At 41.9% G+C, this 27,283-nt stretch overlaps 2 protein-coding genes across 2 annotated transcripts in view; one reads left to right on the top strand and one right to left on the bottom strand.

Annotated features, from left to right (window-relative positions):
* Positions 1–407: 407 nt before the first annotated feature.
* On the bottom strand, positions 408–21,687 carry ANKRD13C (ankyrin repeat domain 13C). The gene is made up of 13 exons (XM_075615828.1): positions 21,095–21,687; positions 15,552–15,593; positions 14,554–14,658; positions 12,982–13,067; positions 12,545–12,590; positions 11,360–11,426; positions 10,373–10,517; positions 9,128–9,259; positions 8,024–8,185; positions 7,032–7,111; positions 6,684–6,782; positions 3,262–3,362; positions 408–3,127 (listed from the first exon to the last, which is right to left on the bottom strand). Exons 1-13 carry the CDS (start codon positions 21,429–21,431, stop codon positions 2,997–2,999), a joined length of 1,533 nt encoding a protein of 510 aa, XP_075471943.1. The 5' UTR covers positions 21,432–21,687; the 3' UTR covers positions 408–2,996.
* Positions 21,688–21,841: 154 nt separating this feature from the next.
* Positions 21,842–27,283, top strand: part of CTH (cystathionine gamma-lyase) — a 40,355-nt gene continuing 34,913 nt past the window's right edge. The window contains exon 1 of the mRNA XM_075615834.1: positions 21,842–22,002. The gene's annotated coding sequence lies outside the window, so the exon portion shown is untranslated. The remainder of the gene's footprint in view (positions 22,003–27,283) is intronic.

The raw sequence follows: 27,283 nt of genomic DNA, 5'->3' as shown, positions 1-27,283 counted from the left end.
GGCATTTGTGCTTGTATTACAAAGCAAAATATTTGCATTATGCAGTTATATTTGTTTACGGAAGTCTATTTCATTTTACATTCTTTGTTCAGTTACTAAAGGGATTACATTTTTTAAATGTAATTCTTTTGACTGGTTTCCCTAGCAAAACTGCAGCCTCGGAGTTATTAAAACATAATCAAGCTCACATACAATATGAAAAACAAATGAAACCACACCCATTAGACTTCACGCAACATGCTGGTATATACACGGTTTATAAACAATACAAAGCAATTAACTGATCATTCCCTCGTTATTTCTTTACAAATTATATACGGAAAACAAAGTTTAATCATTAGTGATAAACAGTTGATAAACTTGTCAATACTTGCATAAATCAAACATTGGAAGCAGAGACAAACAGATTTAGTTTTGTTTTTAATTAAATCAGCACTGGGTGAGATTCCAGCAGTAAACAATATAATACTTAACTTTTCTTTACTACAAAAGAATGACCAAGTCTACAACTTCCAGTAAAAATATCTATACAAATAACTATGATTTGAAACAATATGTTCAACGCAGGAAAATAAATGTTTTGTTCCCTTTACATTGAAGCAGTGATTTGGAAGACCTGGCTGAATTTGCTAGCCTGAATATCAGAGCTTCCAATGATCCCATGTGCATACTTTTGTAACCAGATAAGAAATCTGGTCAAAGAAAAACAAGTTACATTTGTCCTTTTAGCCTCTGCAGTGCCATAGTCAGAACTTATTGAAAAGGGCCCTGCCCCCACAAAACAGGTGCCTCATTGCTGTGCAGACAGCTTTGTCCTGTAACTTCGGGTGCTGACTGCTGGTAAGATGTGTTGGTTTCTCCTTGGTAAACATCTTATTGAAAATATTCTTTTCAAAGTGCCCATTCCAGGTATTTTACTTAAATGTACAAAATTCCAATGAACTTGCAAAACTGTCTATTACCCATCTGCCTGAAACATGTTGATCCAGTGGACAAAGGGGTTAACAAGATGGTGCAGGTGCTCAAAGGGCCACTGTAGTAGGAGGAAGGTGCAGTTAGTAAAAAGACTATGCTAGGATAGCACAAAAACAATTACCTAATGGATTGTGTTTATTTTAACAAGGGGATATATCAAATAGAGCTACTGGTTATATGGGAAACGGACTTCCTAAAATCACTTTACCTTCCATGGGTGTTCTTTTTCAGGTGTGACCATGATACATAGCAATGTATGAAAATCCTAAATTTAAAAAAAATATATATTTTTTTATTTTTTTTGCACCAGTTTTGCTGCAAGGACACTGCTATGGAACCACATTCTCTTTATATTGCTACTGACATGGTTACAGTAATATATCAGCAACGATTAGGGAGAGTCAAGATAAAGCTCCGGGGAAGCTTGCAGGACACTTCCTTAAGTACTAATTGCCCAAGCAACTTAACATTCAAAATATGAAGGGAAATCAGGCCAGCAAAATTAGTAATTATATAGGTTTTTTTGGGGGGGAAGGGGGGGTTGAGAGAGAAATGATTTTGCCAGGAACACAGAATAAAATAAAGTTTTGGTAAAAACAGCATGCACCACAATGAATTGCACGGACATTCTGTAGGCTTTTTAGGAAGATTGCAATATGTGGAAATTGCAACAATTTCTTTAATCAACATGTGGTTCATTCAAAGAAAGTGATCCCTTCTATTTTGTACATTGCCAGCTAACAAATAAGGATCTCTACATCATGTTACATAGTGTATAATTTGTGAAAAACGGTCTGAAATTATTTAAAAGGTCACCTGATTTATGGTGACATTTGCACGCAATATAATGTTTGCCAAGTGTTTTTGTACATTATTGCCATGGGGTGGGGTATAGTCCTGATGGACCACCACCAACAGGTCAAGTTTTAAAGATATCCCTGCTTCAGCACAGAGGGCTCAGTCTGACTAAGCCACCTATGCTGAAGCTGGAATATCCTGAAAACAAGGATTGGAGTTGCAAACCCCTGACCAAGCCTATTCAACGTGATGTTACCAAGTTTGGTACAAAAAAAATTAAAAAACCATGGCGTTATTTTTAACGAACGTCATGCCATATTCTCTAAGCTCTGTTATAGGTTAACGACCTGAAATAATGTATTGTTGGTTGTCATACTTAACTCTGGCATTATTCCCATCCAGACCCTGAAATAAGGCTTTTGCTGAACCGGAAAAGGGTTACCTATTATTTTATACCTCCTAAAAATATTAACCTATTCATCACGTGGTGACCTGTGACATCCAAATAAAAATAGAAAAATTTTGTTATACTTGGCAAATATGCAAATGTAATTCATTTGAATATATTTGACATATTTAAATTGGTATATTTCTCAGGCATCTCACTATGTGGAGTATAGATTCATGTATGTGCAGGTAAACAAGTCAATAGACCCTCTTCTACACTGCTTGCTTTCTCCTGCAAAAGCCTTATTTTAGGGTCTGGATGAGAGTAACACCAAGAAATAGATAAAACGTTTTCCTAAATTAACTTTAATGAGCTTAATTACAGCCGTTATTTTTGCATATGATTACCTTCGTGAATAAGGCATTAACTCAGGACAAGAAACGGCCATTCCTGTTTTTAGTAACATCACGTTATTTGCTCTGATTTTACAAAGCTTGGTAAATCTAGACCTAAGTGATGGTGCATGGCATTTTATATCAACATGAAAAAATGCAAAAACTGAACACAAAAAAAACACACGGGTGTTACATCCATTTTCTATATTCTCCAGTGCCACCGACTTGACATACTGCCCAGCTCGTATCAATTGTGGAGACGCTGAGTCCTGGAACATGCTGTATGAGATTTTTCGCTCTTTGGGAAGGAACACTAAAGTACCAAAGTATGCTATACATTCCCTTAATGAATTGTAGGACCTCAGACCAGTTTGCCAAGCAACCATTTATACTACACCAACATCCAATTTATAGCATAACAATTAAGAAGTCTTAAGCAGTTATAAGTCAGGAAAACGACTTGGGTCCTCCTTGTAGTCATCGGGTATCGTAAAAATAGATTCATCAAATTCCCCATAGCGAAACTCTTGAAAGGTTACAGTGGCTGTGATTGTTGGAAACACAGGAATATCTAAGAAAACAAAAGAGAAAACAAAATCATGCTGTAGAGAAATAAGTCTACTTTTTTATTGTAAATACACTGTCTCCGAAAGGTCCAGCTATAAATATATGTTCCGATATGGCGACATCTGTAACCCATCTTACCTAGCTTTACAGGAAATCCTGGAGGAAGCTTCATCTGTACAAATTCCCGAAGCTTGTTAAAGTGCTTAAAAGGTGCAATTACTTCTAAAACATTCAGCAGTCTACAGGGGGGAAAAAAAGTTAGTTTTGGAATATTACAAACTAGTCTCAGATAAGTAGAGAGAAGGATATTCAGCGCTCGTGCTGCGGATGTATTAGTTGGAAAAATCCCTGTGCTGCACGTGCATGGAGCGTCTCCCCAGAAGCTCCCACTTCAGAGGTGATCCCCCCTAAAAGGGGGGAGGACACCCTGAGAAACAGAGAAGAAAAAATGCACAGATGCGCACAAGGGATAGAATTAGTATTATTTTTATTAAAACAAACACATAGACAGCTGAGAGGATCCAACCCCTCCTCAGCTCAATGGGTTAACTGCCCAGATACATAAACCATACATATGGTCTCTAAACATAGAATACCCTAAAACAGTGAAACACACACAACAAAAGAAAAACACAATCAATGTTAAAAATAAACAAAGAGTACTAACAGCCCAAGGGAATTTAAATAAAAACCGCCATAGAGAGCTATAATACCGCTGACAGGGGGAAACGAACACTCACACTAAGGCAAAGGTGGGGGTCCACTGATGACCGTACAGGATCCGGATCACGGCACCAGGGAAGGTGAAAACAGCCACCACTAGAGCCTCAGGCAGGCTCCGTCTCAGCCTCTCAGCAAACACGCGCAGGATGACCTGTCGTGACCTCTACGCGTTTCGCACCACGAAACGTTTCCCCCAGTTCGTTTCCCCCTGTCAGCGGTATTATAGCTCTCTATGGCGGTTTTTATTTAAATTCCCTTGGGCTGTTAGTACTCTTTGTTTATTTTTAACATTGATTGTGTTTTTCTTTTGTTGTGTGTGTTTCACTGTTTTAGGGTATTCTATGTTTAGAGACCATATGTATGGTTTATGTATCTGGGCAGTTAACCCATTGAGCTGAGGAGGGGTTGGATCCTCACAGCTGTCTATGTGTTTGTTTTAATAAAAATAATACTAATTCTATCCCTTGTGCGCATCTGTGCATTTTTTCTTCTTAGTCTCAGATAAGTTTTTTGTTTCTTTTCTTTTTCCATATTCACACCTTGGGATGGGCTTTTATCCAATGAAAAGGTTTAAACTGAAGTCAATTTTGGACAACCTGCAGCAGTACCGCGTCAGTTTGTATAACATGACCACAATTGGTCGGTACATTGCAGAAATTAGTAGAATGAGGCCAGTTGCTACTAAATTTCTTAACCTCAAGGTTCAAAAGAAACTTATCACGTTGCATACATGTAAGTGCGGGAGGTTCGCCAGATTATGATCACACAGGTAACCATGAATATGTTGTTAACTATTGTGTGAGAGTTGGGAGTTAAAGGCAAATTATATAATTCAGCACTTACTAAGATTGTTTGAATAAAGAAAGTAAAAGTAGTGTTTGTACAAGGTGGAAGATCACTTCTATAATCCACTATAAGTAAACAGATGTTTCAAGTGGGTGACCCCAGCACGAGAGATGGGCAAATGTGCCAAAACTTGAGCCGCAAATTCTTCAGAGTGAACAGTAAAAATTAGTGTGGCCAAATGCTCCTGAAATCTCTACTGTTTTCCCTTTGCATAAAGATGGAGGGGACTTATTTTACTAGACTCCCAAGTGCTAAGTATCCCCTCAAACACATTGAGAAAACTGTGCACAAAAAAGACCACGCCTGAGTTACACAAATAGGAGTTATTACAATAGACTTTGCATATCCTAGCAGCATGTATTCCACGTGTGCTCTTTAGAGCACGTCTCCACATGTTGTTGGAAAGTTGGTTTGAGGGGATATAGCACTTGGGACTAATAAAATAGGACTCTCCCTCTGCAGCAAAACCCATATTCCAGGGCCGGGAACCTCTGGGCGCATCAAATGTGCGGTGGCGTACACACGATGGTAGGCATGTAACCCTAAAGCTGTGAATATCCACGGCTGTAAAGCACCCAAGTCGCAGCAAATTCGATTGTCGGCAAAATGTCACCAATCGCTACTTATTAGAGCGAGAAACGTAATCCTCTTTCGGGGGAGAAGAGCGCTGTGCAAGCCTTCACCATCATCTTAATTACTGCACAGCCCGCTTCTCCGCCCCTCAAAAAGGGGATTCATGTACAGAATACTATAATGAACTTGGCTTGAAAAATGGCTAAAGATGGTTCCAAAAAGGGTTGCAGCTTGCTGCCTTTAATTCAAAAAGTGATTTTATTCAATGAGTAGGCGCTCTGAGGTGATGTATATGCATTTTGTACACCACTTTGAGTTTAATAAGATCCTCAAAGCTTTTTGTTTATTCATCACTTTTGTTGTTCTAATAAGAAGTGTGGGGGGTTACTCACTTGATATCTGTTTACATAACAGCTGTTCTTCTGTACCAGTGTCTAAACTAGCCCCAGCATTTCTGCATTGATTAATGGCCCATCAGATTAACAGCGGGTGTCCATGGCAGTCCCAGTCAAACTGAATGGGACTGCCAGGGACCCCTGCTGTGTTAATCCTATGGGTCGTTAGTCAATGCAGAAATGCCTTAAACTAGCCAGGTTACACCCAGCACATACCCAGAATGTAACCGGGCTAGTTTACGGCAAGCTTTTGAATACTCGTGGTCTCGTCTGTAGCTAATAAGAAGTGACAAATGACTTGCCAACAGGACTGTCAGGTCTGGATTTACTCCGATCAAATAATTGTCGGGTTTAAGAATTGTGTGTTGGATACAAACTAGATTAATCTGATGGTACACAGTGTTTGGATCTCATAGTCTTCTCATTAGCTCCTGGGAGAACCTATTCCAAGTCATTTGAATTGTTTGCTCACAACTACTTCATTTCGTCAATCAAGTACAGTATTACTTTTTATTTTTAAACGGTTTTATCTTAGTCTGATTCTTTGTAATCCTTTTTTGTACAATGACTCCAACACAGCGATATTAAATCCAACATTTGATCTTTAAACTCTAATTGAACATAATTACCTCTGGAGAGATTGATCTCCTCTTAAACACGTTTTACCACCCTGTTTTGTTAAATTGTGCATTTATTTGGGGGACCAGGGTTTTCCCTGGGTGTAAGTCCTGGAATAAATCCTGATGGTGACAGTGTAAATGGGGTGTAATGTCGTATGGGTAGTAAGAACTGTGCGGCCAGTTAACCAGGGTGTACGTGACAGACTAAAATCTTCTGTGCCATTTTTAGAGTTGGTTTTACAAATGATCATGTTTTGTAAAATTTTAAATTAAGGCAAAAAAAAAAAGTATTGAAGAGAAAAAATATATATCATGGAATATATCAAATATTCTTCTTTGCATTGTTTAAAAAAATAAAATGTATTACATCCTTGCCTTACAGAATACATAAAAATCGACTTACGATTCAATCCCTAGAGGGAAATCCTGACTCATGGCTATTGTTGCTTTAAATGTTTTCTTGTTCTCCTTACAGACCAGTTCTCTTCCGAGGTGAGGAGCTCTGAGTAGAAAAGGAAATGCATTAATAGGACTACAGCTTCAATGCAATAGAAAGGTTTTTTTTAAATATTTGCTAAAAGATTTATCTGTGGCTATATTAAAACAAACAATTCGGACCCATTTATTTACCGATGTTTCAAATTTCCCAGATATTATCTGGTAGGTCTGTTCTCTTTAATAAGGAGAACCAGGCCGACTGCATTAGCTGGCAACCAATCAAACAAAAGAAAACATGGGGCACAATACGTACTTTCCATTTTCCGCAGACGTGTACTCTTCCCAGGTAATGGTGTTGGGAGGAGGTGGCGTTAGTGACTGTCTCCGCACCGGCTATACCAAGTCAGGGATAAAAGATGTTTTAAAATAAAAAATTTAAAAAAGGGAATGAAATTCAGCAGCACGCGGACATCTTCGGCACGTTACGTACAGATTAGTCAATGAAAATATTTTGTTAATCTTGTATTCCTACTTCTCCATTACCCATACTGAAAGTTTATTTCTAGTTCAATCCTTCAGCTCTGAAGAAATCCGTAAGGCTACGGCCCAGGCGCTGCACGCGCGCCTGGCGGCGCATGCCGCTGTGATCTCCGGTCTGTGGCTGAGCTGCAGGAGATTGCGACGGGGACGCAGCCATATCACCTGGCAGGTTCGCCCTCATTGGCTGAACCGCCGGGGGGCGTGGCAAGCTGCAATGTTCTGAAGACAATTTTACTGTCTTCAGAAAAATCTGGTTCTGCAACACGGCGGCCAATGCAGCATGTACTGGGGACCTAGCCTAAGCCAGTGTCCTTCAAGAGTTATGGGCTCTTTTCTGGCACCAAAGAGGTTAATGGATATATGAAGATGTTAACCCCTCCAGTACTGCTGGGGGAATGTTGCACTGCATGTTATGGCAGTGAAGGAGTTAAACCGGGGGTGGGCAACTCCAGTCCTTAAGACTGCCCAACAGGTCAGGTTTTATGGATATCCCAGCTTCAGCACAGGTGGCTCAATCGAAGACTGGCCTCTGATTGAGCCACCTGAGCTGAAGCAGGGATCACGTTAAAACCTGACCTGTTGGTGGCCCTTGAAGACTGGAGTTGAGCACCACTGGATTAAAGCGATAATCAATGTGTTTTCAAAGCTGTGAAAGTAAAAAACGAAAACAAAATTGCATTCACTGCCACATGACAAATTGAAGACTAATATTTAGGCGTAAAATGTGTCCACGTACATATGCCAAGGACGGTTAATAAAACATACCTCAAAATTCTGTTCAACCAAGTTTCCCCCTTTACTCAGGCTTTCCATGATGGCTTTGTTTCGGAGTATGTCCTCCTCACTGAGATGCTCCCTTCTTTTTCGTGATTCCAATATAAGTCCATTTACCAGATAAAAATCTGCTAAGAAGTTTCCTACTCTCTCCTACAAAAAAAAAAAAAAAAATACATAGGTAAGCTTAAAAAAAAATAAAAAAATAAGAGTCCTGTTTAAAGGATGTTCCCTGCTGCCATTTTTTATTTTAATAATTGCAGCAGTTCTATACCTTTAAGGCAATGCAATTATCTGAGCTAGATCCATTCTCCAGTGATCGATCGGCAAAGATCCTACTTCCCCGGGAATCTAATGTGTCTGCCTATTTCAAGAGGAAGTGCTGTGGCTTCCTAAATAGTTGCTAAAGAAAACCAAGGAAGCTTAATACATTAAAAGTGGGGGGTAGGAATGCAGTAAGGTTCATCTAATTCTACATATTTCCAAAAAGACACATAGGATTTATAAGGTAATGGGCCATTACGTTCTCAAACCATGTCAGGTTAGTATGGATATACTGTCAAGGGAAGAACATTTTTTGGCATACACTAAAAAGATCCTTGCAATGTGTATACACTTATGCCCTTACTGCTCCTTTTGTCTGTGTTTTATAGTGTCCAGCCTGCACAATTGAGCTAATAATGCACACGGGTACAGTTGTCATAAGATAGTAATGCATTTGTATTGTTGGACGGATGGTGTACACTGTTATATAAACATATTCCGGGATTTAACATCTTATAAATTAACTGCATGCACCTGCGGCATTCGGGGAAACATTGATGGTCACACATTGTGGCCACTGGGGGATCAACTGTTTAAAAGACAGTGGAAGACCGTGCTTCTCCATAACACACCGTAATGCTCATTCAAGTAAAAGGGCTGAACGGTTCTTCTGGCTCCGGAAAGGTGCATTATGGGATGGCACTGCTTAGTAAACATGACTCAGAACCAGCAAGTACTTCACTTCCCTCCCAAATACAACGGCTAGGTTTTGTAATACGATTTTCATGGGGATTACTAAATGAATAAAGCATTGAATGAATGACAACGTACTGTTTTATCCTCTCTGAAAAGCCATCCTGTTTGGGCACGTGTAAAATTGATGGATTTAGTTGATAACGTAGCCGAATAAATATCGCTACTCATCAAAATGTCAACTTCCTCTTCTGTTTCCATTTCTGATTCCTAGAGACAAAAGCACATAATATTGACACATACATTTGAGGGCAATTTTGAAAATGGCTAAATGAAAAACCATCACTTAAAATACAAAACCAACATTTTCCAAAGCTGCTGCTGCTGCTTTTATTTTGGAGATGTATTTAAAAGAATTCAGAGTATTTTGAAGCTTGTGGTTGTTGCAACATTTAGTGCTGCATATCTTAGCCCAGGGGTGGCCAACTCCAGTCCTCAAGGGCCACCAACAGGTCAGGTGTTCAGGATATCCCTGCTTTAGCACAGGTGTCTCAATCAGTCAAAGCAGGGATATCCTGAACACCTGGCCTGTTGGTGGCCCTTGAGGACTGGAGTTGGCCATCCTTGACAGACTAACTCCAGTTCAAGACGGCCTGCGATTACAGCAATATGCTTTAAGGATCTGCAAAGGGTATACTGAATATAGGTCCTTTCCAATTTTTAAGTTAAGGTGTCACCTTAGTCAATAAGTCTACGGATCTAATTTTTTGTTACAGTATTTCTTCCGATACAGATACACAGCACCACTACATCTCATCAACGTTCTTTACACGGATCACAGCAAGTTATGAATGGAGAATTAGTCAGCACAAGTCCCAAGTAATTCTGAATTCAATATACACCAGATTTTAACAAAAATGGACAGCCCATTTATATCTTGTTTTTCCCATATGCATCTGCCATTTCAACATGTTATTTTTCACCGATAACATTCTCTAATTCTGTTATCCAGCCTCATATTTTAACGAGTATGCCCTGCACTCGTACTGTTTCTGTCCTTGTCTGGTTTTCTAACATTATGTCCTCCACACTTTCCTGCCTGTCTTCCAACCAGTGATGTATGACTTCCTAACCATAATTTAGACTCCGTTCTTATCTATTGGGCTTTATTACTGCACATCCCCATCGTTTTTCTACATCTAATAATTTTTATTAACTGAGTGCAAGTGTGTGTGTACAGACAATATGGAGTCTCTCTTGTTCAGGATCTGGAATCTCTTCTGTCTTCAAACACATATAGCTGTGTGATGTTCACAGTTACAGTTAAATTGGGAATCAAATTATATGCAACAAAAATAACCCTTTGCAATTCCCTTCACTTACTTCATGATGTATTCGTTGGTAAACTTTTTGTTCATTGTCTAAAACTACAAATGATTCGGAGGGTGCAGCATCGCCATTAAAAATGAAGCTCAGATCCCCTCGTTGGCACTTCATGTCAGTGAAGTCTATAAGAGTAGTGTCAAGCCTATGGTAAAAAAATAATAATAATCGGGTACACATTCAATGAATCCTTCCACACATGGAGGCCTTATGCCAGAAGCAGTTTTAGGAAACATTAACATTTGTTTGTGTTATGGAATTCATATTTCACATTCTCTGAAAGACCATATTAAAAAACAAAAAACTGATTACCAAAATAATTTTGGAAAAATAAGGGCTCGGGAGATATGGCCAGAACTTTAGGAAAATTCACGGATTCTGATCAGTTAAATCTACTAATTGCTTGCAACGTGTGTGTGTACACATTTTTGACACTGATCAAAGTTATTATACACTATACTATGACAATCAATATTAAAATAGTAACACCATTATCTAACATTGTACAAATCTCAAATAAGTATAAGTCCAAAATAGGCCTAGGTTTTTTTCTTTTACAAATCTCACAGTAGTAGGCCTAGTGTAAAAGAAACAAACACAACAACAACGTTTGAGTTGTGAACACACAGTAAACTTTAAATAGACCAGGAGTGTCCAACTCCAGTTCTCAAGGGCCACTAATAGTTCAGGTTTTCAGGATATCCCTGCTTCAACACACGTGGCTCAGATGACTGAGCAACCTGTGCTGAAGCAGGGATATTCTGAAAACATGACCTGTTGGCCCTTGATGACCGAAGTTGGCCATCGCTGAAATACATCATTGGGTATTCTCTTTTCACTATGCAAACCCTAAAGAAGCAAGCTTAGCCCTGAGATATTTTGTCATACACTTCTGAAAAGAAATGATAAATTACTTTACAACCAATGAGGTGAATTTATCTTGCAATAATCATTCCTAAAAATGAATAGGAAGAGATGGGCACTTACCTGATATTTATACCTTGTTTGTAGATCTTGCAGGCATCGGAAGGCAGGATTCGAGAAAGCAAAGGCACTGAGCATTAAAAGAGAAAACAACAATTCAATTTGTTATTGTGATACCCCAGTGACCAGAACTGCATTATCAGATTAGACAAACTACTAAGCCTGACCATAATTAAATAAAATGCACATAAATTAAAAACCTATTTGAACTTAGATTTAAAAAAGCAAATTGGTGAAATAGTAAGTCTTAATCTGATTCAACAAGTTCAACATAATTCCTAAACTACTTCTTGATAGAATGGAGATCAACATTAAAGCAGACGTTCAAGCAATATCCTACGTTTTTATTTTATTTTTAAATAAATCTGTTCTGTACTATGAGAAAATACTTGTAGCATTTATATTACAAAAAAAATAATAATAATATGTTCCCCTTCGGATAGGCTCTGGCTCGAGCCCCGCCCTCTCTCTAGCAGTGAACCAATTGTATCTAGTAACTGCCCAGTCAATCATATTCCAAGAACTACATTGCCCAAAATGCTGTGCAAGAACTGAAATAAATAACCCTGAGCAGAACAGGAGAACAGATCGATCTGCAGCTGAGCTAATCACTTGTCAGTGTGCAGATTGTGAATCGATGCACATATTGAATGGTAAAAAAAAAAAAAAAAATGTCAAATATATATATATTTCTATTTTTTTTTATATAAACGGCAGCTTGAACTCTGTTGCTGCTAAGAGGTCAGCAGTACATTGTATACCCTTCTAGCAGCAGAAAGGTATAGAACGTAACATGCCTTGCAACCCATGTTCCAAGCAAGATGTTAAATACATGGAAAAACATTGTGTTTTGCATAAATCACATGAATGACTCAAACCTCAATAACACTCTTAAACAGAAGATATAATAAAAGACCTAGGCTACACAAAGACAACCTGAGTGTCAACTACAAAATCCAGAGTTAGATTTTACACATTAGCGAGGGAAAGCTGATTTTAAGCATGTTTGTCCAAGATTTACAGTACTTAATATTGTTATTTATTTTACAAATGCACACAAGTCATGCATATCCACAGATCTCTCAAATATATACGCACATGTATAGTAAATATTATATACACAAAACACTGAATTTACATAGTGTTGCAATCACACAGCATGTGATTTAAAAATAATATGACTCTTACCCCAGCTTTGAAAATCCCAGTGAAGCTCTAAGTAAAAATCTCCTAGCTGCAAATCAAAAGCAGAATTTTTATCAACTGAATAAAAAGTGAAAACGTTAAAAAGTAAAAAGTTTGTATAGTTTTAAATCAAGCAAAACCCAACGTAATGAAGCTTCTGCTACTTCTAATATAATATTGATGTGCATTAGCAATTTATCACCAGCGCCCCCCAGGATTTAAAAATTCCATTAATCCCACAAGTTAACACAAGAATACAAAGTACTATATAAATATAATAAAGTAATACAATTTCGCACAGAAGATCATTTTTGCCAAAATCTTTTATATACTGTCATCAGGCTCAGACTAGTATGAACTACAGTAACATGGGTAAATGAATAATACATTGGCTTAGAAATGCAATCAATCTTTTAAACAAAAAGGCTATCTTACATTACCTCTTTTAGGGCATTTAAAAGCCGAGGTCTCTTTTCTTCAACACTTTCCCTGGACTGCTGCTTTAGTTTCCGTAGTAATGCTGTAACTAAAAAATGGAGAATGATTAAATCCATTGCAGATTTTGAAATGTACAAAGCATTGAAATAAACCCCAAAGTTAAATTTCCATTTTTTTTTCCAGCAGTGAACCTATAGGTTTTTTTTGAGCAATAAAAATATTAAATGCAAAAATCAAAATCCTTTGTTTTGGGTATTGCAGCAGCTAAATAAAATAACGTGTAAAATTGAAAGAACTTAGCTGTTGTTCCATCTTTGCATATCAATATCATGGTGTTACATTGATGCATTATTAATGCAATGTAACGGGTCAACTGTACCATCTTCCATTACACTACAAGTGATTTACAGAAGCTTTTGCATGGGTCACCCAAAGCCACTGTACAACCACATGTAATGCCTGGCAAGCAGGCTTCACATTTATTTTGCGTCCGAGACCACAGGAATTTCTCACACAAGACATGCCAAGATTTCTGCTCTGGTAGCGGAGGAGTTACATTGAATCAATACAAACTCATCCATTTTATTAGGGCAAAAACATGAGGTTCCTTCTTTCCCACAAAAACTCTTTCTATCCATTTGCTACACTTTCCCAGCAGTGGTCCCACGTCTCGTCTTTTGAACTGGAAAAGAATGGCTGTGCGCTCAAGTTATATCCGCAGTCATAAGCCCAAGAGTTCTTGCAAGGCTCCAACAGTTAAAGCCTTCCTTGCATTCTAGCATTTCCTGAGACTAAAGCCTCACATAGCAGCTTAAACTCCAGCAAGTCTACAGCATCCGCATTATCGCCCATGGTTACAATTCTTTACATTTTGCTGCTGCATCTGCCAGCACCATATTATATTCTGGTTTATTGTGGACACGGAATCTGTAATATTTTGTATAACAATGATGAATGCACAAGAAGTAACATTCCTAAACTGGCAGCAAATATATGGAAGATGTTATTTTAACTTCGCCTTTATGCATGATGTGGATGTAAGACAAAGCATTGAGCTCAATCTGTCATTCATAAGGCCTGGGACATAGTAGATAGGGTTGTGCTGAGCCGTGCTGAGCGGATGCACTTACCCCTTGCATCTGTCATCAGCGTGGCTTTAGCGGCTGCTTCCGCATGCGTACGGAGGCTGAGAAAATTTGCAGAGACAGGCAAGTTTGAAATTTGCCGCTCAGGGGAGCGGTCACATGACCGCTCGATATCCAATGAGGCTGCAGCCGGCATTTTCATGCGTGACGTTGACGTCGGCGCTAGAATAGCGCTGCCTGCCGACACGCCCACCACCCGCCTCCCAAGCGCGCTTGCTGTCTCCTCTGCCAGGCCAGCAAAAAGCTCCTGGTTGAGCGAGCAGCACGAATTGTTCCACCATGCCTGAAGCCTAAGTATTTGCTACAAAACCAACTCCATGCAAAGACTTTAAGTCATGCCATCCATTTGATATATTCTTTATATTAAAAAAGGAGTAGTAATGGGATGACTGATGCCCTGTAAGTGATCATTAAGTACACAATGCTTACTCATCTGTCTGTCTCCGTAGCTGATGGCCTCTGCCAGAGGGCTCCAACCCTGAGCATTTTTCACCTTCACAGGAGCATTGTGAGCCAGAAGAAGATGAGCACACTCTATAAAACAGAACAAGAACATTCTATATACAATTGCCTCTAGTAACTTAAAACTAGAAACTATTTATTCCGGTTAAATAGCGTTTCTCACTCTCTCTTTGGACAATCCCAATCAGACCAGATTGTAGCAATAATCAATGACCCAAACTAGCTTTTACATTAACAATTGCACTTGGTAAAAATAAAACGGCAAAAGAGAAACAGATTGGAGGTATTTATTCATTATTGTGTTTTTCTGCATCTTGTCGATTGTGCCAGCCCATCCGGTTTCTGTTACTGCATAGAACCTACAATGCTTATAGCAGTGTATGCATTTTTTTGGCTGCTTTCGTTACATAATTCTAGAGTTCAAGAACCATTTTTCATCAGACAACCAAGTAAGTTACCGTTGGTAGCCAGGGTATCTTGCCTGGTAAAGCGTAGCCAGTATCTTGCAAATTAAGTAGGGCTCAAACACTGAAACGTCCACTAATAAAGAAAGCGTTTCTAATTCCAAAACATTAATACAATAAAATGTTGCAAGTTACCCAAGTGTTTCCTTTAAATGGATTGCATTGCAATGGGAAGCTAACGGGGACATGTCCATCAGTGACAGATTTCCAGCCAAGTCATGTTTCATTTTTTTTTTTTAAATCTGTGTTAAGTATTTTTTAAGTAAAAGGTTTGCTTACCAGTGTCACTATTGAAGGTTTAAGAGCTTATTCTATATCAGCCAATCGGGCCGTATTTGCCCAGAATTCCACTTAAAACTCAATGGCCGATGTTGTCCAAACACGGCCCAACCTTAGTCCAAGTTACTGCTTAGACCTCCAATCTTAAGACTAAATATATTGGTTATGGCACTTTGTAATAACATACTAATAATCAAATGGATACAAGAATAAACTACTTGCCTTTATTGCCCATCATTACAGCAAGGTGTAAGGGAGTATTACCTAAAAGAAAAAGAAAGTCCTATAGTTTACAATCCAGTAGCCATTATAATACATTGGCCTTGGGGGGAAAAAAAAAGTCTTGTACAGTTAAAAACTTAGGATCCTATATGTAATACCACAGAAATACAAAAACTTTGTAGACCTACCCATATTGTTTAAACCAGAGGTGGGGAACCTTTTTTCTGCCAAGGGCCATTTGGATATTTATAACATCGTTCGCGGGCCATACAGACACAGACAGGCAGGCACACGGCAGGCATGTAAGCACACAGAACCCCGCCCCCCTACCTCTGGTAGTTGCTGCTGCTGCTGGGGGGATCGTGTAGGGCGGATGCTGGGGTAAGTGCTGGAGAAGCATGGGGGAAGTGCGTGGAATGCTGCGGGCTAGTACGGTGGCTGCTGGGGATCCTGTAGGGCTGGCGGCGCCTCCCACCACCTCCTCCCGATTGGGCGGCAGCCATTTTTTTTTTAAATTAGCGCGACCCCGGTTATAGCAGTTGCCTTAGCAGGGCCAGACCAAATGATTTTGAGGGCCTTATACGGCCCTTACACATATGGCTGGACCAAGTACCACGGTGGCTCGGAGATGCTAAACTAAGCATTCAATGGATTTTTCTTTTTTGTATTATTTTTATTTAATTTTACACAAGGGCATTGTCTTCCAAGGATTTTAACTGTAAATGTGCTTTTGTGTGTTAAAGCGATGCCTTTTAAAGGATCAATCCAAGACTGCTAATTTACAGCTAAATTACGGCCCTCGGGCCTGACGTTCCCCACCCCTGGTTTAAATTAAAGCAATATCTGAAGAATATTTTAAGTGTCAGAAGATTACAAATAATGCGGGGGGGGGGGGGGGATTCATCTTCAAAGCAAAGGTAAAAATCTGAACATGAGCAGAAATGACTACACAGAATAAAAAGCCACAGAACACAGGTCCCAATTAATAAAGCCACCATTAGGAAATATTATTGCAATAACCAAAGGCTTTGAAACAAAAAATACAATTTTTCTGGAAAGGCTGACTGAGGATGACAGATCTAGGGCAGCAAACACGCAAGTTATTCTGATAAAACTTTAAACAGCACTTTATATAAATATTTCAGGTAGGGAATAGTTGATTATGAACAGAGCTCCCATTTTCTGAAATAGCTTTAAAATGCAATTTAACAAAGAAATATAGGACAATGCAAAAGTAGCAGCAGAACAAGTAGCACCCAAGGTACATGACTAGGTGTCAAACTGGCAGCTATGATGCAAACATTCCTAATAACTAAACTAATCCATTAACTACAATTTTAACATTAATACATGCTTTATTACCGCACAACAAAATACCTGTGTCCATGCCTAATATTAGTCACACTCCAATTACTAATCACACAATGATTTTCACTTGCATAAAAGAGCTGAGAAATTTTATCTTTTTAAATATACACTGTATGTATTTTAAACAAGCATACCATTATTGAACAGAAAATGGCCATAATTACTAGCACATTCAAAAAGGTGTACACACACACACACACACACACACACACACACCTCATGTATTGACTTACTCAGGCCTATGCACACTCATTTCAGGGCAAGAATTTATACATCAACCATTGCGATATGACTCATAATACTCTTTATGAATACAAATGAAAAACACATGTAACAATACTAAAATAGAAAGGGTAGCCAAAAAAAAAAAAACATGTCAATGGGGGCATACAGATATTTGAATAGCTGCAAAAATATTGTAGTTGTGCTCACCATATGTACCGTGAGTTTGATTTTTTAGAAGGAGCATTTTGAATGATTCATGGACACATGGTGTTCTCTAACATTTTCTAGGATCCATAATAAAGAAAACACCGCATTGAGCACCATGGGTCTTGAACACGTCCCCCTTTACATCTAGGTGGGTTTAGATTCAAAATACTTTTGATGCAAAATCAGGACTTAAATCTCCTACTGACAACTTGCTGTTAATATATGGACTTCCTTTTGGACAAAAGGTTTATTGAATATAGATTGCCCAACTGTGGGTAAACTGGTAATATTTTTTGATCACATTTTTGCCGGTCTATGACAGTATTATTTTATTCACATGGTTTTTGCAGTTACGTTATTGCACATTTATATCAAAATATTACGCCATTTATTTATTGTCACTAACATTGATATTTTTTTTGGTGCGGTTATATTTGATATAGATTGGCAGACATACACACTTTTCTAACAGTGCTTTCATGACTTCAGAAACGTCTTGTCAGACCGAAACAACTGTTCCACCAAATGGAAGAAAAAAAATGCAACTACTAATATCCAAATTGTGATGCAACCATAATGTGGCTTAATTTAGTTGCCAACTCACAGTGAAGGATTATTTAGCATAATAAAAGGGCATCCCAACACACACACACACAAACACATACACACACACACACACCTCATTTCCATGTCAGACAGGTCTGCAACCCCGCCTTTCACCATTATCACCCAGCACACCCACTGCAGCAAGGGATTCTGGGAAATGACATGCAAATGAACACACAATGCCACCTTTTGCTTCAAAGCCATTTTTAACATGGTTCCCTATAGGCTTAAGCTTGCTGCATTGTCACAGCTTTGAGCACAGCCAGGGTTAAGATGCATAGCCAGTAAACCCACCAACAGACAGCCGTTTCGACCTTGATGGGTCTCATCAGTGTGGGGTTGGTTATACCGGCTATGCAAAAATGAAGCAATGAGGATGGGGTTTACCAAACTTAGTTAAGTTATGGTGGGTAAAAAAAGTGACAAAAACCCTCCACTGAAAAGCATATAGCAAATGGAAGAATTACTGTATGCTCATTTGCATGTCTTAGACAGGTCTGCAACCCTGCCTTTCACCATTATCACCCAGCACTTCCACTGCAGCAAGGGATTCTGGGAAATGACATGCAAATGAGCACACAGTGCCTCCTTTTGCTTCAAAACCATTTTTAACATGGTTCCCTATAGGCAGGGGGGGGGGGGGTGGTGTGTGTGTGTGTGTGTGTGTGTGTGTGTGTGTGTGTGTGTGTGTGTGTGTGTGTGTGTGTGTGTGTGTGTGTGTGTGTGTGTGTGTGTGTGTATATAGCCATTTGTAGGAACAGAAAAATGCAAAAGCTATCCCCACTATCAAGAGATTTTAAAGCATGCAAGTTATTTAAACATGTTCTGGATTACCCTCAACTCACATCGCAAGGGAGATCTTATTCTTCTATAGTATTCTGCATAAAAAGGATTAATAATTATAACTATGTTGTTCTTTGAATTAGTTTAATCTACAAACGCATGATGAACCCAAAAATCCCATGTAATAAATTCCAGCCGTGTTCATTTACAAAGAATTTCTAGACTAGGCTAGAGAAACCGAAGTCTACAGTCAAAGTCCTTCAACTAGCCAAACCATTTAGTACCCCACAAAGTATTACTCATCTTCGGCACTATAGAAAATGGTCATAATAATAATAATAATAAAATATTAAAATAAAAATAAAAACCACACAAGAATGTCAAGGTAAAGCATTCACAGAAGTGACATGGTAGATCAAACCAAGGTCTGTAAGGAGATTAAAATGTATACATCATAACAAAAATGTGTTTTTTAAAGGAAGCTTTGGATGTTACTGCTCAATATTAACTTGAGAAGGAAATTGTATAATCTTGCTATTTTCATGTAAAACATACCAGGTTCAATTTAAATGAGCACGTATTGGAATGGCAAAAGTTGAATTGATATAATTAAACAACATTGGTTGCTAAATAACAAATATGAACTGGTCAGCTCCCAGCTGTTCTTTCCCAGCCCATCAGTGATTTTTGACATTCCATAGCAGCACCTGCCACACGGTGTCAAAGGTCAGGAAAAGGGACAATCACTGCTGCTTTCCCACAGTAATGTAATTATGCTTCTCCTCCCCCAAACCACTTTGTCAGTGTTACAGATTGTTACCAAAATGCCAGAATTATTATTATTATTTTTAACAAAATACAGTCAGTTCAACTGCTTATTTGTATATATCTATATCTGCCTACTGATGACAGGGGTTGTTCATTTAGATTCCCTGTAGGGATACATGTCACTGGGCTAACTGGAAATTATTTTAAGACCAACAGATTAGGATAGACCAGTTATAGCTCTCATTTATTTTATAAGAAACAATACAAATGTGTATTTAATATTCCACGTGTTACCATTCCCCATACAACATGTAAATATTTCTGTGCGCTGCATACCGCACACTATACTGTTATTTTGAAGCGCTTAAAGAGTCCCACTGGGAAAAAAGCGCTATAGCAAATAAATGTATTATTATTAACATTGCTGTAAGCAATAGGACAAACTTGAATTAATGACAGTGATGTGTTAAACAGGAGAGTAATGCTTTTAAAAACGGTGGAGGCTATTTACACGGCGAACCGAGTATATAAGGGACTTGATCAACCACAACCCTCACCCCCAACTTGGGGAAGAAGAAAGGGGGGGAAAGGGGGGAAAAGGGGGGGGGGATAGGGGGGAAAAGGGGGGAGAGAAAGGGGGGAAAAAGGGGAAAAGAAAAGGGGGGAAAGAGGGAGAGAAAAGGGGGAAAGGGGGGAAAGGGGGGGGGGGAAAGGGGGGAAAGAAAAGGGGAAAAGGATGAGAGGCCGGGGAAAGGGGGGGAAAGAGGGAGAGGGGGGGAAAGAGGGAGAGGGGGGGAAAGAGGGAGAGGGGGGGAAAGAGGGAGAGGGGGGGAAAGGGGGGAGAGAAAGAGAAAAAGGGGGAGAGGGAGAGAAAAGGGGGAAAAGGAGGGAGAGGGAGGGGGGAGAGAAAATGGGGGGGAGAGAAAAGGGGGGAGGGGGGGAGAGAAAAGGGGGGAGAGAAAAGGGGGAGGGGGGAGAGAAAAGGGGGAGGGGGGAGAGAAAAGGGGGAGGGGGGGGAGAGAAAAGGGGGAGGGGGGGGAGAGAAAAGGGGGAGGGGGGGAGAGAAAAGGGGGAGGGGGGGAGAGAAAAGGGGGAGGGGGGGAGAGAAAAGGGGGAGGGGGGGAGAGAAAAGGGGGAGGGGGGGAGAGAAAAGGGGGAGGGGGGGAGAGAAAAGGGGGAGGGGGGGAGAGAAAAGGGGGAGGGGGGGAGAGAAAAGGGGGAGGGGGGGTAGATGAGGGGGGGGGTAGATGAGGGGGGGGGGTAGATGAGGGGGGGGGGGTAGATGAGGGGGGGGGGGGTAGATGAGGGGGGGGGGGTAGATGAGGGGGGGGGGGTAGATGAGGGGGGGGGGTAGATGAGGGGGGGTAGATGAGGGGGGGGGTAGATGAGGGGGGGGTAGATGAGGGGGGGGTAGATGAGGGGGGGGGGGTAGATGAGGGGGGGGGGGGTAGATGAGGGGGGGGTAGATGAGGGGCGGGGTAGATGAGGGGGGGGGTAGATGAGGGGGGGGGTAGATGAGGGGGGGGGTAGATGAGGGGGGGGGGTAGATGAGGGGGGGAGTGAAAGATAGGCCGCCATACACTGACCATGATTATCCTTGTGGCCGATGCTATGGCTCCTGATGAGGGAGGAGAGCCGGCGGGTGTCCCCCTTCAGCACACACTCGTGGACGGGGAAGTAGCTCAGGGCCTTGTCCTCGGGTTGGAGCTGCTGCTGGTGGTTGTGTTGGTGCAGGGCCGGGTTAGACACTCGGTGGTTGCTGAAGATCTTGCTGCCTTTATTTTTCCCGGTCCTGGTGAAGGTGGTGCCGCCGCCGCCGCCTCCTCCTCCTCCGGCCGCGGCCTCCTCGTCGGGCTCCAGCAAATCCTCGTCCTTGCTGGGCTTGTGGTCCCTGCGCAGGGAGCGGATCTTCTCCCCGGTCATCGCTAGCGCGGCGGGTAACTCGGGTGATTAATACGGACGGGAAATCATGGAGCAGAGCGGCCCCGCTTGGGGGTCCCGGACATGCGGGCTCAGCCCCGGAGGAGGAGGCCTGGTGACGGGCAGCGAGCGGACAACTGGAACAGGACAGCCCGGCAGCCCGCACATACCGCCTGACTTTCTCCTCAGCACACCAGCGCGCCAGCCATCTTACCGCGCAAGTCTCGCGAGACTGTCTGCCCGACCACCCGCAGGAAGCCACCTCCAAATCTCGCGAGGGGAGACAAGGAACGCCAAAAAAAAAGGACCGTTGGAAATGACGAGCGAGCCCGAGACAGGTAGCGCGTGCGCACTGTGATCTGATGGGCGGTGCTGGCTCAGTGCGCATGCGCGGAATGATGGCTTGGGGAGTGGGAGTGGGGTATCCTCCAACAGTGGGAGCTGGAAGCTTGGTCCTTGACATGGAGTGGTTGCAGTGATTCCCTAGTGTGTAGGGGGGCTGCACCCAATACCACCAAGTGGGTGGTATAGCTGTCAATTACAGCAGGTGCTTCCAGGAGCAAGGCATTGTGGGGTGCGTCTTTGTAAGCAACTGCAGCGATTAACAGCTGTTACACACACACTCCCCCCCCCATGCTGCCTACACAAACTGAGGTGCAGTTTGGGGCCTAGGCCTCGTTCAGGGTGCTGGCTTAGGAGGGAGGGCGTGCTGACGTCCGAAACAATGTATTGAAAGTGACTTGTGGTTGTCAGGGTAGCAGCTGCCCTGTCTCCGAAGTAGGGAGTTGACGCTGGCTACAGTTTCAATAACAACCCATGTTGTTATTCTATAGAATATGTATGTTTATCTATAGAAATGTTGCATCCAGTGTTTTTATTTATCTCTGATGTTATATTACTAGTTCACAACCTATTTGTAATTAAGAGTGAGACAACTATGTGTGTTCACACATTTAATACTTACATGTATCCTGGACAGCAGTGACATTTGTTTATTAATATAGTTGTGCACTTGATAAAGTTATAATAGTTTTTGTACATCAGGGGTTAACATTTAAAGCCCGTTTTCGCTGGCTTTTTTACTTTAAATATGCAGGCTCAGACCACATCTCCCCACTCCAAGACGAAGCGCTGATTCGAGCGTGAAACGCGTTGAGGGGGAGACTGTGGTGTAGCCTGTTGTCCTTTTGTTACCGCAATAAAGTTATTCTACTACCCGGAAGTGCCTTGGAGTTTGTCACGGGTTGTGGCGCCGGATTTCTTCTTCTTCAATAACAACCCAAGTTGTTTTTTGAAGCTGCAGCAGCGTCACTGGTACCTCGGCAGCCAATTAAATCATTCTTGAGAATGATTTCAGGACAGCAACACCGATCCCTAAGGCCTGGGACATAGTAAATTCAAGCTCGCTGAGGCGGGCTGAGCCGCGCTGAGCAGATGCACAAACCCCCTGCATCTGTCATCAGCGCGGCTATAGTTTCCCCTTCTGCATGCGTGCTGATGCGTACGCAGGTTCTGAAACATTGCCGAGACAGGCAAGTTTCAAATTTGCCGCTCGGAGAAGCGGAGGAGCCGCCTCCTGACACGCCTCTCCTCCGCCCCGCCCCCAGAGTGCGCTCACTGCCTCGCCTGCAAGGACAGAAAAAAAGCACCATTTTCAGCAGGCGAGGCAGAGCAGGAGCGCGCCTCAGCGAGCTTCAATTTACTATGTCCCAGGCCTAAGCTGCTGTCTGTAGCCCCGCCTCCTCAACTCTTGAAAAAGTCTGCTGGGGATGATGTGCACACATCGCCCAGCAGACTGCCGCTCGCGAATGCCCGCCCTCCAACTCCTGCCTCTTGCACCCTGAACGAGGCATTAGGCCACGCTTATAGCGCAGGAGACGGCGACGCGGCCGATGATGTCACCATTAGCGAAAGTTATAATTTGGTTTTTAGCGACGTCGCTGGCGACAAGGCCAGTGACGTCACAAAGGGGACGACGGGCAGCGCAATCTGATTGGTTTAGAGACAGTCACATGTGGTGGAAACGGTGGGTTGGTCAGCGCACGGGTTTTTTGCTCACAAGATGAAAAGAGAGGATAAAGAACATGTGATTAGTGTTTAATTAGCCAAACAGTACATTAAGCAGTAATAGAGGGTTGTCTACTACAGTTTTTAATAATAAAATGCTTGAATAAAAACCTTGAATGAGAACTTTTCATATGTTTAAAAATGGTGTTTTGTGATTAATTAAAATAATCTAAGGTGGGGGTAGTGGGATAAAAAAGGGGGGGTAAGAGCGGGTGATTGAAGGGCTTTAATATAGCCTGCTGTCTGATAGGGGTAGTAGTGCTGATTAGCAGAATATGGGGGGCAGTCTTATTTTATCAAAATGTTGCCAGAAGCAATGATTCGCTTCCTCCCCCTCTCAATGGAGGCAGTATGCAAGTGACTTATCTCCCAGGTGCCCAATTCAGAAGAAAAAAGGGCCGAACACGGTGAATAAGTAAAATAGAGTTTATTAAGTGCAAAAAAAAACGGCAAACAAGAATAACACTCACGATACAGCTTGGGCAACAGCCCAGCTTCAGCCCGATCGTCCGTTCACGCTCCTCCGACCGGTGTGCTTCCCGTGATCGCGTCCGATGGCGGGACCGGAAGGGGAGGGCTTACCGGATGTCAGCAGGCTGGCTGGGTCCTTCAGGCAATGGGCTCCGGCAGGGAACTACGCGTTTCGCAGTGATGCTTCGTCAGGTTCCTGCCGGATGCCCTGTGTCTTCCCTTCTTATAGGCTAGAAACCTAGTTAATTGGTTGATTGCAATTAATTAGTGTTTCATAAAATTACATGTTTAAAACGACCTTTTCTTCAATAGTGGGTAAAATACTTGTTGTACATTGACTGTAAAGAGCAATTCAAAAGGAAAGAATGAAGAAAAATGGAAAAAATGCGGATGTATGATTAATACAATGGTGAAAATAAGTTAGACAATTAATTATGCACACATGTTGTCACATTCTGTATAGTAGATTGCTTGGATCCTGATTGTCTCCCAAGTGGGTATGCAATTCAGTAATCAGGACAGTGCACACACATCTTTAAACAGTTTTCTTAATATGAGTGCTGCTGCAGAAATATATTGTATTGTAACCTTGTGATTAAATCCCAAAGGATGAAAGCATGGCTCTATCATTGGGTGTGACAGCTCTATATCTGGTGGTTGAATAGTTTAAAAATATATAGTTGAAAGGGGGTTATATGATAAAAAGTAGAAGAAAATTTAGAAAAAAAATAAATAAAATTTCCTTGATAGAAATGAAGCTGGGCTGTTGCCCAAGCTGTATCGTGAGTGTTATTCTTGTTTGCCGTTTTTTTTGCACTTAATAAACTCTATTTTACTTATTCACCGTGTTCGGCCCTTTTTTCTTCTGAATTGGGCACCCGGGAGATAAGTCACTTGCATACTGCCTCCATTGAGAGGGGGAGGAAGCGAATCATTGCTTCTGGCAGCATTTTGATAAAATAAGACTGCCCCCCATATTCTGCTAATCAGCACTACTACCCCTATCAGACAGCAGGCTATATTAAAGCCCTTCAATCACCCGCTCTTACCCCCCCTTTTTTATCCCACTACCCCCACCTTAGATTATTTTAATTAATCACAAAACACCATTTTTAAACATATGAAAAGTTCTCATTCAAGGTTTTTATTCAAGCATTTTATTATTAAAAACTGTAGTAGACAACCCTCTATTACTGCTTAATGTACTGTTTGGCTAATTAAACACTAATCACGTGTTCTTTATCCTCTCTTTTCATCTTGTGAGCAAAAAACCCGTGCGCTGACCAACCCACCGTTTCCACTGCAATTCTAAGAAGATTTCGGGCTTTATCTTCTCTACAGGTCCAGCTGCAGAAAACAACAAAGGGCAAGTATACACTACCCTTTATTTGGTTACACATCACAAAACAGGCTGCATCACAAGCCTAAAAAGCAAGGGAGCGCCCCAGCCTCTATTCTTTTAGTCACATGTGGTGACTGTCTCTAAAAAATACAATTTACCCGGCTTCAAAATTTTTGGTCGCTTTGTCGCCATCGTGCTTATTCGGAGTCAATGTATTTGTTTCGGTGCGATGCTGCGACGCCGTTGCAAGGCACTATAAATGCAGCCTAAGGCTGAGCTCAGACAGGCTGCGATGTGTGCTTGCGCTTACGTGCGTGTGCACTTTCGTCACTCTTGCGCTTTGGTGGGTGTGAGTTTTCAAACTGAAAATGACACCCGGCGGCAAAGTATAGCGTTGACGCCGCTGCACTTGGAGACAACTGAAGTTGTAATTTTAAGCGGCAGCCCCGTCACATGTACTTCGCCAGCCAATCACATTTTTTTTAAGTCCCGCTTGCAATCGTGTCATTCTGTCTGCTGGGGATGAGCACACATCGCCCCGCAGAGAGGCGCAGTAGCCTGTCTGAGCTCAGCCTTATTAAGCGTGTGTTCCACCCACCAGCTCAAGACACTATACCACCTGGGAACGGCAAAATGTTTAGTTGGCAATACGATTTATTAATTAGGGGTTTTGCAGAACAAATATTTTCCAGCAGGGTTGGGAACCGCTAAAGTAATGGGCGATGGGAAAGGAGATGTGAATAATGTGGCTTTAATGAGACATATACAAATATTGTGTTTTGATACTTTGTTTTTAACATTTTTCCTTGTATGTGTTGGGCTGAGTTTATACCCCGCACGTTAGTACTGGTGCGCGTGCATGGCAGAGACAAATTGCAGACTCCGTATGAGGCCGCCCCCTAGTGCTTACGCACACGGTGGAGCGCAGAGGCGGGACCGCACTTTCAAAAGACAAAATTAGTCTTTTGGCGCGGCAGCGGTTAATCAGCCACGTGACATCACGGCCGTGCCCCTGCCACGCCCATCCCCCCCCCACCCATTGCCTGAACATCGCTAGGAAGAATTTACAGATCGCTTGTGCTAGGGCCACGCTGCACGCCATGCGTGTGCGCTCACGCAAGAGGACTGTATAATCCTGGCCTTAGGCCAGGTCCATAGAAGGCGCAAGTCTGCTTGCGACCGAGCGTGGACATGACGCGTGCCTGTACTTAAAGAGATCCGTTGCCTGCAGGGTTGGGTGATGGGGGCAAGGTTGCCACCTTCGACTGACGGCCAACCTGGAGATTTTTTTTTTTTTTTAAATGACAGTGTTGCCATGACAACTGGACACCATGTACCCGTCACATGGCGTCAAGTTGCCATGACAACGTGGCACCACATGACGTCGTGACATCATGTGGCATCTCATTGTCATGGCAACGGGCATCACGTGATGCTTTGACGTCACGTGACGTTCCCGTTGGAATGGCAACGCAGCACCATTTGATTCCGCGCAGCCATATTGACAGTTGTCACCCTGCTGTTGGAGGGACAGATATGAAATATGGTATCCTTTCTGACAGAAAGGGACAGAAGAGAGAGACTGTGGGTATTTCTTTTAGTGTCACCATGCAGTGGGAGGAATAGATGTGAGGGGCTGTGTATCCTGTCTGTGTCACCCTGAAGTGTGATGGACAGATATCAGGGACTGATTCCTTTCTGTCTCTGCCACCTTGCAATGGGAGGGACAGATGTGAGGGACTGGGAGACCTGTCTGTGTTACACTGCAGTAAGCGGGATTGTGGGTCCTTCCTTTCTGTATCACCCTGCAGTAGGAGTGACCGGTGTGAGGGACTGTGGGCATTTCTGCTCATGTCACGCTTCACTGGGAGGATAGATTTGAGGCAGTGGGAGGGATGATGTCCTCTCTGTCTGTGTCACCCTGATATGTGAGGGACAGGTGTACAGATGTAAGCTGCTATTGGTCCTCTCTCTG

The sequence above is a fragment of the Ascaphus truei genome, chromosome 10, assembly GCF_040206685.1.
Source record: "Ascaphus truei isolate aAscTru1 chromosome 10, aAscTru1.hap1, whole genome shotgun sequence".
In the NCBI taxonomy this organism is placed as follows: domain Eukaryota; kingdom Metazoa; phylum Chordata; class Amphibia; order Anura; family Ascaphidae; genus Ascaphus; species Ascaphus truei.
This window is presented reverse-complemented; position numbering and strand designations above follow the sequence as displayed.